Source organism: Oryzias latipes, chromosome 8 (genome assembly GCF_053564925.1).
Source record: "Oryzias latipes strain Hd-rR chromosome 8, Olatipes_Hd-rR_3.1".
Lineage (NCBI taxonomy): Eukaryota > Metazoa > Chordata > Actinopteri > Beloniformes > Adrianichthyidae > Oryzias > Oryzias latipes.
The window spans coordinates 27,458,760-27,474,284 of record NC_136244.1 but is presented as its reverse complement, the minus strand read 5'-3'; the positions used below and the strand labels follow the sequence as shown (position 1 = coordinate 27,474,284).

The 15,525-nt window shown below is 48.4% G+C and overlaps 2 protein-coding genes across 3 annotated transcripts; one reads left to right on the top strand and one right to left on the bottom strand.

The window, feature by feature from the left end:
- The first annotated feature begins 1,055 nt into the window (after window positions 1–1,055).
- On the top strand, window positions 1,056–5,863 carry c8h16orf89 (chromosome 8 C16orf89 homolog). The gene is made up of 8 exons (XM_004071102.4): window positions 1,056–1,316; window positions 2,595–2,747; window positions 2,847–2,997; window positions 3,079–3,196; window positions 3,280–3,442; window positions 3,525–3,629; window positions 4,793–4,882; window positions 5,353–5,863. The coding sequence occupies exons 1-8, from the start codon at window positions 1,130–1,132 to the stop codon at window positions 5,454–5,456; spliced, it is 1,071 nt and encodes a 356-aa protein (XP_004071150.1). The 5' UTR covers window positions 1,056–1,129; the 3' UTR covers window positions 5,457–5,863.
- ift70 (intraflagellar transport 70) lies at window positions 5,693–15,445 on the bottom strand. Of its 2 annotated transcripts, none has more exons than XR_013657852.1 (19): window positions 15,238–15,445; window positions 14,806–14,871; window positions 13,586–13,795; window positions 12,613–12,669; window positions 12,403–12,538; window positions 10,886–10,990; window positions 10,680–10,808; window positions 9,961–10,010; window positions 9,247–9,399; window positions 8,783–8,848; window positions 8,659–8,712; window positions 8,515–8,580; window positions 7,878–7,954; window positions 7,389–7,667; window positions 7,100–7,314; window positions 6,703–6,806; window positions 6,523–6,601; window positions 6,169–6,298; window positions 5,693–6,094 (listed from the first exon to the last, which is right to left on the bottom strand). XR_013657852.1 is itself a non-coding variant. In XM_004071101.4 (19 exons), the coding sequence occupies exons 1-19, from the start codon at window positions 15,283–15,285 to the stop codon at window positions 5,958–5,960; spliced, it is 1,947 nt and encodes a 648-aa protein (XP_004071149.1). In that variant the 5' UTR covers window positions 15,286–15,445; the 3' UTR covers window positions 5,693–5,957. The 2 variants fall into 2 exon arrangements, 1 of the variants encoding a protein (XP_004071149.1); XM_004071101.4 differs by having other exon boundaries at window positions 7,100–7,171; window positions 7,460–7,667.
- Between the last annotated feature and the right edge of the window lie 80 nt (window positions 15,446–15,525).

Below are 15,525 nucleotides of genomic sequence, written 5' to 3'. Positions count from 1 at the left end.
GCATAAAGAAATACTCAGAACGGCGGTTTCAACCTTTATTATATTTGAATAAGTCCCCCTTTATGAAAAAAATGACACAAGAACATGTTAAAAATATTAAAAACAGCTTTCATCAATTAATAATTAGTGTAAACAATAAAAAGAAAAATGATAAATAATTAGGAAATAGCATTCACTACCATAAGGCGTTTGTATCTGAGCAAGTTATTAAATGCTGGGTTTTTTTATAGTTGAAAAGAGATCAAACATTTAGGAAACCCATTCATTTGTTGTCACTTTCATTTTGTTTGCTGCAGTGAATAAATGAACAAGTCCTGCATCCCAGCTTCATTGAAAAAAGAAATCACGTCGTGCCAGCACCATGGACAGCTCCCGCCATTTCTCCTCCAGGAAAAGCCCTGAGAAGACTTCAGCAGAACGCGGGTTTGTTGCAACTGGATCTACTCTGGACCTGTTTGCTTCTTTGGTCACTTTACCCCAAAACCTGTGTTGTTTTTTTAGGACATAGTTTCTGCAGAGCGGATTTAGTTCATTAGAAATTACCCTCTGAGTAGTGGACAGAGCATTGGCACTGAGCAACCCCCCGTCACCCATAACTGAGAGCCCCTTTACCCTTTACCTGCCCTCCAACTAAATTAATGCCCCTCACACCCCCAACCTAACGTTAACGGATCAACAAAGACGGTAATCAGTATCAGATCTACCCATCCGTCCAGTTCTGATCCAGATTCCAGCTCAGACCAGGAAAACGGAGACGTTCATGGATCTGTGTGTCTGCAGGTGGATGAACAGAAAGGGGCGGAGCATGGATACTTAGGCTTCTACATCACAAATACAATCTTTTTCAGTCTGCATTTTTTCATCAGCTCCTGATTCACAACGATTTGAGTAAATACTCAGAAATGAATTTTTAATCTTAATTTTCTTTATCCATGTTAAAGCATGTTAAAAAAATATCCAAAACAGGATTTTCATCAGTGGCTCTTTAAAAACCTCTTCTGAGGTCCAGTTAAGTCATGAATCACTAGAGCTGGGAGGGAGGGGGGGACGCTCCTGCTGCGTCACAGACGTCCCTCCCCCCGGAGAAAGGTCTGTCCTCCGCCGCTGCTCCTCGCCTGTCTCCTCCCGGATGAAGATGCGGGCTGCGCGGATGCGTCTCGCCGCCGCGCTCGCGCTTTTCGTGGCGTCCGCGTGCAGCTCGCGCGCGGAGGTGATTGATGACGTCCTCAGCAGCCTGTCTCTTGGCGTGTCCTTCCTCGAGAGGCAGCACGAGCACATCAACCTAGACGGGGGGGTGGGCTTCGTCCTGCTGCAGGGTAGGTGCAGGCGGGACGCATCCCGCAAAAAGTTACTGCGCGCGCGGCTTAGGGGGGGGGCGGATCGGTTCAAGCTTTGACTCAACTCTCAAGTCAAATTCAGAGAGAAAATGTTCGTTTTCTTTACTTTTAGTCGTCAAAGCTCCACTTAGAAACGCGGGATCTGTTGGAGTCGCAGGAAAAACCGCAGCTGCGGCGGGCGCGTGCTCGTCAGGTTTCACGCAGAAATCTTCAGACTGGCACGCAAAAGCACGAGGGACCGACAAGTACTGCGGGCCCCCAAAGACGGGGCTCTTCAAGGTCAGCGCGCGTTTGAGGGCACGTGGACTGATGACGCCTTAAATCCCGCAGTGAAAATATACAAATACTTTTACATAATAAATAAAAAAAATCAATAGAAAAAGAATAAACGAGTCAAACTATCAGAGAAAATTAAAGTTTGTTTACTTTGTCTATTTTCTAAAATTTCTTATCACTAAAAGAATTGTTCTAATCTCATTTTTGATGGAAATGGGCTCATTTCCTTTGAATGACATCAGTAAAAAGTCACTTTTTGTTATTATGATTATTAACTATTATTAATACAATTATTGCTATAATGCCCCTGGATTTAGCAGCTGCATTCGTCTGGAGGAGAACATTGGTCACATATCCCACAATGCCGCAATTCCAATTTGCGTTTAACGCGCGGCAGCACATGAGGGAAAAGTGAGAGAGAGAGAGAGCGCCAAATGCAACAACGACATCAACACAAAAACGTAAAGAAATGAGTGACACTGGAAAAAGAAACAAAATCAAGAAATATTTGACTTTTGTTGGTAACACAAAGGAAGAGTTTAGAGTCTGCAGGAATAGAATTCCATCTAGAACCGGCACCAGAACCACCCAGCACCAGAACCACCCAGCACCAGAACCACCCGGCACAGGAACCATTGAGAACCTTCTTCTAAATGACAAACCTTTCCATGAATAAGCATATTTTCCGGGTTTTGCACATTTGAATCTGCATTTTGTGTTGTAGTGTTTTCAGATGCTTCACTTCAAAACTGATCATGTTTACGGTTAAAGGTTGAATTGTAAATGAGGGGATTCGTCTTTTATTTATTCTGTACGTTTTATCTGGAAGGAATAAATAACATCGGAAACATCAGAGCTGCTCCGCCTCTTCGTCAATGCGGAGAAGAACGGACGTCATTGTTTGTGTTGTTCTTTGATCATAACTGAAGTGTTTTTAACGTCAGGAAGTGTTACTGGGTGATGTTTTTCTGCCCCCCCCAGCGGAGCTGAAAGAGGCCGTTGGGACGTGGCCTCACACCGACCCGGTCAGCTGGGCCCAGAGGACCTCCGCGGTGGCTCTGCTGAGGCGTCTGGACCAAGCGCTGGACAAGGCCTTCATCGCCCTGAAGCGGAACGACCCCAAATACTACAAAGGTGAGCCGCTGCTGAAACTCTGACGCTTCGTGGATGAGGGGGACCCTGACGCTGGATGTGACCCGGGATCCTGACCTCAGAGGCTCTTGTTTCTTCCAGAGTTTGAGCCTCTGCTGTCCTGGACCTTCTGGAAGATTCCTCTGGAGGGGGACTCCACGGATCCCAGTCTGGTGTATCCCTCCACCATCAGCGCGGAGTGTTACGACGAGCAGCTCAGCGACAAGTGTCTGACGCTGCTGCTGGGCACCTGGTATGAGTCCGGAGCTGAGCCTTCAGGCTTTGCCGCGCTTCTTCCCGCTCTGACTCCCCCGTCTCCCTCCCGCTGGAACAGGAAGGAGAACGGGACGCCCTGCATCGTGACCAAACCCTGCCTGGACACCATGACTCGCTTCGGATGCCCCCACTACTCCCTGTCCCACCAGCTGCTCTACTTCCTGGTGGGAAGGATGGTGAGGAGCTGCAGTTGGTGAAGAGCGGTGATGGCGGTTCGCCGCCGCCGCAGAGCTCTGAGCTGTTTCTGCTTCCCCCTCAGGGGGGGTGCAGCAACCTGCTGAAGGGCGACACCAGAGCCTCCAGAGCCAACGTGACGGAGCAGCAGTACCAGAACATTTTCTGCTCCAACATGATGAAGACCAACCAGGACGTGGTGGCGGCCGGTTTGACCGAGCAGACGGTGGACATCTTCACGGAGAACAGTGAGTGGCGCTCGGGTTTGGACCTCGCCTCACGTCAGCCGGTCATTCGCCTGACGATGGCCGCTCTCTCCTCCTCCTCCAGTCTTGATCTGTGGATTGGCTGGTTTCTCAGACTTCTTCAAAGCTGATTGGCTGCAGCACATCCTCGGCCTGCAGGACAAGGAGGTGGGCTGCTTCGGGAGGGACCGTAAGTGACACCCTGACCCCCCCTGAGCACGCCGTCTGTTTCTACAGGATCATCGTCAAACACAAGTGGGATGCAAACACTTTATTTCTCAGATTCTTTCAAGTAATAACGTCCTGTGGTGGCCTTCTTTTCAGCAGAAATTGAAAAACTTGAGATCAGAATTTTTAGATAAAATAAAAATGTAGACCCCCCCCCCCAAAAAAAAAAAAAAAAAAACAAGGTAAAAAAATGCATAAAAACCCATCTGGGGCGTCTTCAGCTGCACTTTGCTGTTCTTGAACGCATGAAAACGTTTAGCAAATCCCCGCTAGCTCGTCTGAGAAAGTGGGCGTGTCTGGTAGCTTGGGGGGGGGTGGGGGGGTTGGCAGCGCAGACTCTTCCTGGAAGGGGCGGTTCCTCACTTTGTGATGTCACAATGTGATTTTCAGATACGTGTGAATGGATCAGTACCACTTTGGGGTTGTTTTTGGTCAGAAATGAACATTAAAAAACACTTTTTTCATCATTTTCATCATCAATATCATCATTTCATGATGATATTCTCAGATCTGCTGCATCTACAGTTCCATCATTACAGAAACACAACTGAGTTTCTACTCTGGTGTAAAAACAGAACACAGGCTGAACTTGTAATAAGGATTCTTCAAGTTTAGACAATGTTGTTTTTATTGATTAGAAATCAGAGTTAATTCAAACTAGAATCTGTAAATCTGATCCAAACCCCTTCGTACTTTGGCTGGCTCTCATTCCAAAGGCTGCTGTCGTCACCACACGGCAGTGCTGAAATAACAAGAATTCCTCGGTTCCTATTGGACGATTATCGTCTTCTTCTGCACCACAAAAGAGGACGAGGACGTCTCTCTCAGCCTGTAGAGCCAAAGTTGACAGTCGCACATTTTCTGACATTTAAATTTGAAGCACCTTGTCTATCATGTGTCGTAATTCCTCTGTTTATTTGAAACCAAACAAAAACTTTGTGAAACTTTCACGTTATGCTTTGACTTACTAATGAGGGATGGGGGTGCGATTCCTGATTGGCAAACACACTGATGCGACTCCTGAAGGTTAAACAGAGTTTGTTGGTTTGTTTCTGAAATGAAATGTTGGTTTTTGTAACCGCCGTGGGTCTGCACTAATGCGCAGATTCTGCTGCGTGTCTGCAGACAGCATCCTCTCTCAGATCATCGGAGACGAGCTGCTGGAGCAGCTGCAGCCTCACAGGAGGGTGAAGAGGAGGGAGAAGATTCTGCCAGGTCTCTTCGTCTTTCCTTCGCTCTAAACATTCCCAGACCTGCAGGAACTTTAGGCGGAAGCTCAGAGAACTGTGCTTGAAAGGATTCAATGAAGGCTTTAATTCTGAAATTCCACGTCCAGATGAGAATAAAATCACGTTGAGATGTTTCCCATCATCTAGCCTGAGGCTTGTAGCTAACAGCAGAGCAGTCAAAGGTCGCTCCAGGAACCGAACGCAACAAACCGCAGAACGTTTGAAAGGAGACGGAATATTCTGGAAAACTGTCGTCAGGCTTAACGTGGTCGGACATTTGGTTTGTTCTGAAGAAAATTGACACAAATTTGAAGGCTTTTATATCAACTTTTTCTGTAAAAAACCCGATTAGTAGTGATGTTGTAAAGTTCTGCAGGTTCTGGTGACTCCTGCTGTTGTTCTGTCCTTCACCTTTGTGTGGTGGACCTGCACCTTCACCTGTCTGTCTCCTGGCAGATGGATGCTCCAGTCACATGACGGCGGTGGCGGTGGGCGCTCTGGGAGGGTACCTGAACTTCTACCTGACGGAGCAGGACATAACCAAGAGGCCGCTGTCCTGAGCGCGCTCGGCTGGAATCTGTCCCGCTGGGAAACGCACATTCACCTGAGGAGGGGGTCTCGCCTGCCGCTCCCGCTGGCCGTGTTCTCCAACGCATGTTTTTAGTCTCCTGAAAAGCTCCGAAGCCTTTTTATTTAAGCTCATTTCTTTATTATCCTTTCATAAAAATATTTTTGAAGTCAAAAAAGCTGAAAAGATTCTCTGAGATTCATTCCTGAATTTTAGAGTCTTTGAAGCTGCATTAGAATGCTTTTATTTTGAAAATACATTCATCTAGTATTTACAGGTAGGGGCCAATCAGATCATGTGATTCTCCTGCATTAATGCTGAATTACCTGCAGCAGAACGGAGGAGCTGCATGAAAGTTGACATCATGTTAGTGGAATAAAGAAAGCTTCTGAAACCGTCTGCCGGGTCCGTGTGAACCCTTCCGTGTCGGATCAGAGCCGGTCTGCTGAACACACAGCAGCAGGGTCTGTTCTCCTCCGTGTCCCGCCGTCCCTCACTTGGTCCAGCCCGTCACCGCGTAGAACAGAGCCTTCAGCACCCGGGCCTCGTAGGTGACGGTGTTCTTCCCCAGGTGAACCGGGTTCTCCTCCAGAGGCTGCTCGATGAGGGCCGGCACCTCCTTCCCGTACGCTGCAGGAGGAGCAGGCAGACGGGGCTCAGACCGGAACCTGGAGGAGGCGTACCTGCACAGGTGTGTCACTCACTCTCGCAGTGCTCCAGGAACTGGACGCACTCCTGGACCATGGCGTCCCGCAGCGGCACCATGTCTTTGGACATGTTCTCCAGCAGGGACAGGAAGCAGCGTTTGGCGTAGAACCAGGTGTCGGTTCCCAGCTGGACACAGATGGAACGGCTCTTTAGCGATGTTCCCCTCAGCTCTCACGTCATCTACAAATCCTCATCAAACGCTAAACCCGGAAAAAGCTCAGATTCTCCAAGTTCTTGGATTTTAGCTTCAGACATAAATCCCTGACAGTTTCAGGTCCAAAGCTGCTGCTCTGCAGGAACCGCAGCCTCCTGTGAGCGTGCTCAGACCCCCCCCCCAGACGGTTCCCCACCTTCTTGCTGTACGGCTCCAGGCTCTTGATGACTCGGGAGATGCCGAAGTCGTAGTTCCCTTTGGCGCAGTACAGAGTCCTGCAGGACACGGAGCGTCAGTCATGGCCTCACAGGACGGTCCCGTCCAAACGCCGCGGCGTCTAAACTGTGGCCCCTCCCTCCACGCTAAGCGCTCTCACCCGATCACCAGGTTGACGATGCAGAGGTGGAACACCTTCTTGTCTGGGTCGTCGTAGGAGATCTGCTCCTCCTCTTTCTCGATCTTCCTCATCAGCTCTTCAGCCTGGTAGATGCAGGGAAGAGGAGTTTCTGAGAAGGAACGTGGGTTCTGACCCTGTTCTGCTGGGTTCTGACCCAATGTAGCAGGGTTCAGGCAGGAGGTGTGCTATGAGAGAGGATCCTCCGACCGCCAGGGCCCCCACAGGGTGCTCTTGAAAATGGCTTCGGGGCCGCAGTCTCTGCCTTCTGACTATGGGCTAATAATCAGAGGCCCCTCCAGCCCTCCCCCTCTAACACTCCCCCCTCCAGCCCTCCCCCCTCCAGCCCTCCCCCCTAGGTACAGTTGGGTGGGCGTACCTCCTCGTTCTGGTTGGTCATGATGTAGGACACGCACAGGTTGGCCAGGACCACCGCGCTGACGCTCAGGATCTGCAGACACACGGCCTCATCAGCAAACAGACCAACACGGCGCTATAGAAGGTCTGATTCCGTCCCGTCTGGTGACTCCCGGGTCAGAACAGAACCTCACACCCAGGGCGCAGCAGGAGTCATGCACAGAGGTGAGACGTTCACTGCACACCAGCGGAAAGGATTTTACCGAAGGTCTGCACCTGCAGGGACCCTCCTGAATGCTACACTGCCTTACCTGGACAGAGAGGCAGACCCGCGGCGGTCGCCTGTGCTGACCGCCGCCCCCCAGAGGTCATCAGAACTCACGTTGTCGTAGTGCTTCTTGACGATGGGCTCGTAGAAGCCGATGGCCTCCTTGTACTTGTTCTGCATGAAGAGCACGTGGGCCACGTTCAGCTTCCAGGTGTCGCAGTCTTTGCAGGCGTCCAGAGAACCGCGGAAAAGCTTCTCCACCATCTGGAAGTTTTCGTGGTTCCAGTAGATCTTGGCCTGGCCCATGAGGACCACGATGTACCTGCCATCAGAACCAGAACCGGTTCGTCAGCAAAGTCATCATAGGATGGAAGCAGACTTCTTGCTCCTGCTGGAACAGGGAGGAGCTCCCCCTGCTGTCATGCATGAGGCGTGCACACGGAGGAGCAGCGTCTGCTCCCGCTCGCCCAGAACGCTCAGGGTCTCACGCCGCCTCCTCTGAAACCTTCCCTGCGTGTTTGTGAGCGCTCACCTCTCCACCATCAGGTCGTACTCCTGCAGCGCTTTCTTCTGCGCCTCCTCGTCTCGGGACAGGCGGGCGTCCTGCACCTGAGAGGAGACGACAGAGCGTCAAAGCTGCTCCTGGCTGCCAGAGAAGTCCTTTCATGACTGGGGAGTGACTGGGGGGTGGGATGTTGTGTGGCGTCTTAGGCCTGTTTGCCTTTAACTCATACGGTTTGGCGAGGCCGTGAGGTCAGAGGTCATATTCTCTAGCCTTTTGCCTTGGAAAGAGGGTAGAAAGGGCTATATAAGTCTACGCCATTTACCGTGTGGTGCGTTCAAGAGCGCGCTGAGCGCAGCCTCTTCAGGGCGCTCTTAGCATGCAGTGTTGACACGGGGCTGTGGCTGCCCCGTGTTAGCGCCCGTAGCCACAGCTGGAGGGGGTTTGGCGTGAAACGGGGAAGAGGTGAATCTTCCTCCAGCCTTTTCCTTTCACAGCTCTATTCTGACTCATGAGACATGTGTTGTCACAGAAATATTGACTTCTACTTTATGAACATTTTCTCTCTCACTGAGCCTCTAAGCCCACATGTTCCCTGCTGGCCCCCACAGGTCTGAGCGTTTTTCACCCACATCCACCCGTTTGTGAGGGAGGACAGGAGGATGACCTGCTTCGTCAGCTTCCGATGCTGCTCCGTCAGTTTCCCGCTCATCTCTTCAAACTTCCTTAACGCCTGACAAAGAAAAACCAGGAGAGAGAGGAATGATGGGGAGGCTGTGATGAAAAGGGGGGGCTGCTCTGTGAAAGTTACCTCCTCCGGGGCCGTCTGGCTGGTCAGCGAAGCGTCCAGATACTCGTACATGTACTGCAGAGCACACAGAAACCCGTGAGGACACATCCTCGCTCAGAGCGCCGCTCCTGAGGAGGAAACTCACCGGAGACAGGAACTTGTAGGTGAGATGAGCGTTTTCTGCCAGAACGTCGGCCGCCAGGTCGAAATACTGCGAAGAATCCAGGAGACGTTAATGCTATGGGAATGGAGGATCCGGAGCTCTGGTGCCTTTGAGGCTCCGGCTCCCCAAAACACTTCCTTAAACGGGGGGGGGGGGGGGGGGGGGGGGGGGGAGGGGGGCTCAGACACGTCTGGACTCTCATTAAAGCTTTCCTGAGAACATTTCCATCCCCCTTCATCAGAAACCATTCAATCCGTTCTGACTCAAGTGTTGGAATCAGAACGTTTCTGGAGAAGCTTGGAATTGTGGGAATTCTAGGTTGAATCTTTACAGGCAGATCGTTTTCAGCTGCAGATGGTCTGGAACAGCTTCTGCACGTTGTCTGGTGCCAATGGCGAGCAGACCACCCAGAGCCCCCCCTCGCCGTACAGGCTCTGCAGGCGTACCTCGTTTTTGCAGTAAAGCAGCAGCAGGTTTCCGAAGCAGACAGGAGGAAAGGCGGGCTGCTGGACGAGGAAGGAGAGCTTCTCGAAGCCTTCAGAGGGCCGGGGGTCCATGTTCATGAGGGCCTGGTTGTGCAAGGTCACCGGGTCAAGCTCCTGTGGGGGAGACACCACAGCTCACCCAAGTGGCGCCGAAGCAGCCGCTCTGTGCTGAGATGGAGAACCTTTCCTGCAGGATGCAGAGCTGGAGACGAATCCAGCAGTTTATTTTGAAAATCTCCACTTTAAACCAGTTCCATCCGATTACTAAAAGCATTAATTAATGATTTAAACTGATTAAAGGTGGAACTTTATTATTAAAAGGATTTTCTACAGTGAGAACTTATGAGCCGTTTTTACCTCGAATAAACAAATAAATAATTTTGAAGAAAAATCCATAGATTTGATAAACAAACATTAATTTCTTCGTTCTTCCACCAGGGGGCAGCACATCCCAACAATCAGCTGCAGTGAAAAGGATTTCTGAGAATAAAAAACTTATTTGGATTTTTTTAAACTTCAGGCACAAACACGCACACTTACACATTCCTAAACACACACAAATACACACATCAATACACAGAGACACACTAAGACACACCCACATGTCCGCACTTAGTCATAACCAGACTGGAAGGAAACATGGATTCTAACAGATCGCAGCAGACTGGGGGTTACCTCCTCTGATCGGGGGGGCATGTCAGTCAGGGCCTCCTGCGCTGCTTTCACTGTGGGCAGAGCAAAGAGGAAGCTGGTTAAGCCGCCGCAGCACAAACTCCACACAGCAGACGGTTTGAATCCGACCAGAGCATCAACGGTTCTGCTGCTGGGGGGTGTCTGCTCATCCTTCCTCCCCCCAGAATCTCCCTGGTGAACTCATGTCTTCACAGGGTTAGCCCCTCTCTCCTCCGTCTGCCCTCATGGCTGAATGTTCGGGTCATCGTTTAAATCAGCTCAGCGGCCTAGTGGTAGAGCGTCCTGACGCGGTTCTGTGAACGGCTGCTTCAACATGAACGTTCAGTGCTTCAGTGGTTCCTCTGACTCAGACTAGAGCGTCATGGAGATGTCTGCAGGAATTCGTCTCAGATCCAGAGGATTATGGGATGTCCGTTTGCTCCAAATGGAGGCGGAAGAAGCTTTTTCCAAGTGAAGCAGCTCTTTTCATCTCAAACACGGCTGGTGAAGCCTGACTGTTCTGTGTTTTTCTCAGGAGACTCCTCAACAATGATCTGAACTCTGTGGAAAACATGGAAGGTGTGCGTTTCATAAAGAAAAGCTGAATATTTCTGAACCTGCTGTGCTCATTTTCAGCTTTTGTGTGTTTCTTAATGGGGGGGGGGTGAAGGTCTGTGTGTAAAACATTACGACGCCTGAGGAGCTGCAGGCGGAGATCTTACGGTTCTTCAGCTGGAATTCGATGGCAGCCTTCAGGTTGAAGGCCTCGATCAGGGCCGACTGATGCAGCAACAGGGTGTTCCCCACGCTGTGCACGTCTGCCCCCTCCGTGGAAACTCCCACACTCAGCTCTGGGGCGGAGAAAAGGCACAGCCTGTCAGGAGGAAGAAGGGATGGGAGGAGACGTGCTGCTCCTCCAGGTTCTCACCCGGATGCTCCTTGATCCCTCGCTCGATGATCTCTGCGATGTATTTGAGCGCCTGGGGGTAGTTCTTCAGGCTGTAGAAGGTCAGCGCCACGTTGTAGTACAGAGCTGAGGAGCAGAGGCACAACGCTGCTGTGTCCCCGTCTGCAGGTCATTTCAACCACGCTTTGTAAAGTTTGGTTTAAGTTTCAACCAGATCAGAGGTTTACTCCTCATCTGCTGCTTTAGATTCTCAAAATTTAGAGCACATGTGTCAAACTCAAGGCCCGGGGGCCAAATGTGGCCCTCCACGTCATTTTATGTGGCCCGCGAGAGCAGAAAAGTTATTAAGTAATCATAAAAATGTGTGTGTAATTATTCATATCTAGGGGGAATCAGACTTGAAATATGGGATTGGTCAACTATACATTAGGACTTAAACACTGTCCATAAAACCTAACCTGACAGAATCAAATGTAAAAGGATTTATGCTAAAGTAACAAGCAAACATATGTTTCTATGCAGCTGGAATTGTCACTTTAAAAAGTTATAATAAATAAATAAATGAGTTATTTAACAGTAAGGAGTAGTTAGATTTATTTTTCATTCCATTTAGTTACATGTATAAGTTACATCTGGCCCTTTGAGGACAGACACTATGCTGATGTGGCCCCCAGTGAAATGAGTTTGACCCCCCTGATCTAAGGGCATTTTCCAAATATGAGTTTTTACCTTCTAAATACTTGGTAGTGAAGGAAATATTCCTGCTGCTAGTCCGCAGATACTTTCAATTAACTCCTAACTTTTCATCTTCCTAAAGGTTTTACTCGTCGAGGTCAGTTTTTAATAATTAATAATTATGTCCACGTAATAAAAAGCTGCTTGTCGATAAAGTTTTACACAATGTGCATAAAAAACATTAAAGTCCTGCTCCAATCGCCTCTTGATTCATTTTCAAAGTGTTGGCAGTGGTCTTTTTCTTTATGCTCATGTTGTTTTCAGCCAAGATCTAAAAACCTGTGTCGTTTTCCAGGACATAGTTTCTGCAGAGCGGCAGGAAATAATTGGAAATTCCCCTCATAGTTGTGGGCGGGGCTGTTGGTGTTGAGTAAGCCTGTCCTCATGTCCCATCATGAGATCAGAGATGAGGCGTTTTTCCGCCTGGATTTGTTTGCTGCTATTTTCATGGATTTGAAGGTCAAATGAGGTCGATCTGGAGTTGGATGAAGTTCTCAGATGCAGCGACTGCTCTGAACCTGGACTCACACAGTCTGGCCTTTCCTGCTTTAAGGAATGAAATAAACTACTGTAATGAAGGGCGGGGCAGCAGGTAAGACATTAGTTTTTTGTGTTTTGATGCAACATCCATTTATAAAATAGGTTTATTATTTGTCTTTTTCTTTCTCTTAGTTCTAATGAAAGAATAAACTATTTTAAAGCTAATTTTAACTTCAAATCCGCCGTCCAGTTGTTTTTGAGCTGAAGCTGCTCAGACCGTCACAGACAGACGGGTGTCCCTGGATCTGCTGCGGTGGACTCACCGGGGACGAATCCCAGCACCTGAACGGCAGACATGAAGCTCCGGCAGGCGTCCTCGTACTTGCCCTCCTGGTAGAGCAGGCAGCCCGTGTTGTAGACGTAGTCAGAGTCTTCCTGCGGCAGCAGCTCCAGCAGCGACTGCAGACAAAGTAGCGGCAGAACGTCAGCGTGTCGTTCTGACGGTGGGCTCAGGACGGCGGGGCGCTGGGTACCTTGGCAGCGGCGTGATCCTCCTCGCAGTACTTGATGCAGGCCTGCAGCTTGACCATCTGGGGCAGACAGAAGACATCGTTTTCCGTTTATTCAAGCAAAAGACGCTGAAGGACCAGAGATAAAGAAGAAAACCTAAACTCCACAACAACAAACAGAAAGGTCACAGCTTCTTTGGTTTCCACGTTATTTTCATGAATCTAAAGAGATGCACGGTGGTGGAGTGGTTAGCGCTCTTGCCTCACAGCAAGAAGGCCCCTGGTTCAAGTCCTGGCTGGGGGACCGGAAAACAGAACATGAATGGGGGGCCTTTCTGTGTGGAGTTTGCATGTTCTCCTGTGCATGTGTGGGTTTTCTCCGGGGACTCCGGCCTCCTCCCACCGTCCAAAAACATGCCTAATAGGTTCATTGGTTAATCTAAATTGTAGGTGTGTGTGTGTGTGTGTGAGAGAGTGTGTGATTGTGGACACTCTACCCTGAGACAGACTGGTAAACTGTCCAGGGCGCCCTCTGCCTTCACCCATAAGTGGCCAGGATAGGCTCCAGCAGCGTAAGAAGATGAATGAATGAATGAATCTTCTCATCAATAATGAAAGAATGCATTTCTTTCATCTTTCTACGACTTTGGAAATCAGGAACATCTTTTCTCAGGAGAAGAAACGACTGAGGGGAATTTGTGGATGTTTTCCTAGTGGATGATTCTGGAGTCATTTCAGATTTCATCCTAAACTTCTCTGGAAACCTGATCCAAACGGCTGCAGATGACGGGATCAGATTCCTGAAGTTTGGCTTCTTCTCACTGGTTTAAAGCAAAGTTTTGGCTGGAAAGCAGGACGTTGACATGTTGGGTTCTCATTGCCACAGCAGTTCATTCTGTTGACTGTGTGTGTGTGTGTGTGTGTGTGTGTGGAGGGTCAGCTCATGGATTAGCTTAAAGGGACCGTCGTCCAGCTCACAGACGGCGTGCTGTCGCACCTTCAGGTGGGAGGCGGGGTTGTCCAGAGCGAAAGAGGCCTTCGTGGCTTCAGCATAAGCTCCAGCTTTGTACAGGGACTGGGCGTAGTAGAGCTTGTACTCCTCCACCTCTGGGTGCAGCTGCGTGAGCTGCTCGTAGCATTCTGCCGCGGCGGGGAAGTCCTGCAGGTGGTAGTAGCAGAACCCCAGCAGAGACAGCGCCGCTCTGGACTGAACAGAGGAAGAAGCAGAACCCAACGTCACTTCCATCAGAACAACAACCAACCACGCCACAGAGACACGAAGACACTTTAACAGGGGTCCCCCCCCCTCTTAGGAATGAAGCCTGAGGCTCTACATCCTGTCAATCACCAGCTTGGTTCATGAAGACTGCATTTTTTTTTAAGGTAAAACAAGCCGAGGATTCCCAGATGAACAAACAGAGAATTATTAGTGAAACTACAAACTAAAACTTCCTGAAACATTTTTATAAACTCCAAAATGTGACACCAACACGCTGCTAAAGCCTGAACTTCTCAGCGTGCAGAGGAGTATTGGACAAACAAATCTGATGAATGGCGTCTTTTTATGAAGGTCAGACAGAGATGGCCCCCCCCATCAGGCACAATATTTAGACTTTTTATTATTGCTTTAGTTCAGATTTTCATTTGGTTGAATGTTCGATGATTTTAGTGCACTTTAATCTCTAATTCACGGCGACATGTGACCGTTCTTTGTTATTCAATCATGTTTTGGGGTTTTTCTGCAGAGTTCTGGATGTTCAACAGAACACAGACCGCATGGAGAGAGCAGCTTTTAAGAAACCTCTTCACTTTCACCAGCGTTTAAATCTTTCACATCCTGGAGGTTGGATTCTAAAAAACATTTCTGTAAAACGTTGATGATATTTTACAGAAAGTGACACATTCTCAGGCTCATAAAAATCCCTAAAAATAGGAAATGTGATCAGGAACTTCTATGTATCTTTGAAGAAATTTGAAATTAGACAGTTATAATCATCATCTGTAACCTAGTTTTATGATTCTAATGACTGTCTGTTTTATTGTGGTTTGCTGGTTTTTCTGTTTATGTGTCTTTTGCCAGGCCACTGTTGAAAAGATGAATTTAGTTTTCTTAAGCCTGGATAATAAAGGCTAAATAAATGATGAGACTAACAAACAAATAATGAACACGTCTAATCCCTAAAAAGCCTCAGTTTGAGGGTTTGTGTGGAGACTCACCTTGTTGTGTTTGTGCAGTTGTGTGTTTAGGATGTGACAAGCTTCTCCGTACTGACAGTCCTGGATCTAAAACAGAGACAATCAGCAAAGATCATGCTGCTAAAAAAACAACACTTTTTATCCGCTGACTAAGAATCCTCCCACATCTACTAATGTAGTTATTCAGAATTGGTAAAGTAAAGTCATACAGAAGTATAATGATGGTCAAAGGAAGAAAATATAATAAATATTTACGTGTAAAACACGTTCACACGCGGAGATGACGGTTTTATATGAAACGAGGAAACATGAAAACTTGTTCAAAGTCTTTATATTTTTGAAGAAGTGAAATTTACATTAGAATTTACATAAAACAAATTTACATTAAAAAAAGGCTAGGGCCGCCGTTAGCTAGCTAGGATGCTAATGTTTAAATAAAGTTTTTTCTCTCACCAGTTTGTAGACAGTCGCCGTATAATCGCCATCTTTAATGACGTTCATTGTCTTTAAACAACACAATTCACGGACAACAACGAACACGCGTCAGCGCATTCACCGACACTGGAAGCTAACTTTTAGCTAGCATTTACGACCGAGGAGGAGACGAGCATTCTGGCCGTTACTTAGCAACCATTTACCGGAAGTAGAATTATTGTCTCACGTTATAAGCAACCAATCACGTGAGAGGAAAGGGACGCAGGATCTTTCTTTCTTTCTTTCTTTCTTTCTTTCTTTCTTTCT

Excerpts from the sequence above, each read along its gene's own strand:
- ift70 (XM_004071101.4), bottom strand. The coding sequence starts at position 15,285 with ATGAACGTCATTAAAGATGGCGATTATACGGCGACTGTCTACAAACTG. Across the intron at positions 10,991-12,402 it reads GGTGCTGGGATTCGTCCCCG|CTCTGTACTACAACGTGGCG; the intron begins GTGAGTCCACCG and ends TCTGCTCCTCAG. Across the intron at positions 7,172-7,459 it reads TCAAGAAGCACTACGACAAC|ATCCTGAGCGTCAGCGCGGT; the intron begins GTGAGTTCTGAT and ends GTGTGTCTGCAG.
- c8h16orf89 (XM_004071102.4), top strand. The coding sequence starts at position 1,130 with ATGAAGATGCGGGCTGCGCGGATGCGTCTCGCCGCCGCGCTCGCGCTT. Across the intron at positions 2,998-3,078 it reads ACGCTGCTGCTGGGCACCTG|GAAGGAGAACGGGACGCCCT; the intron begins GTATGAGTCCGG and ends CCGCTGGAACAG. Across the intron at positions 3,197-3,279 it reads ACTTCCTGGTGGGAAGGATG|GGGGGGTGCAGCAACCTGCT; the intron begins GTGAGGAGCTGC and ends CTTCCCCCTCAG.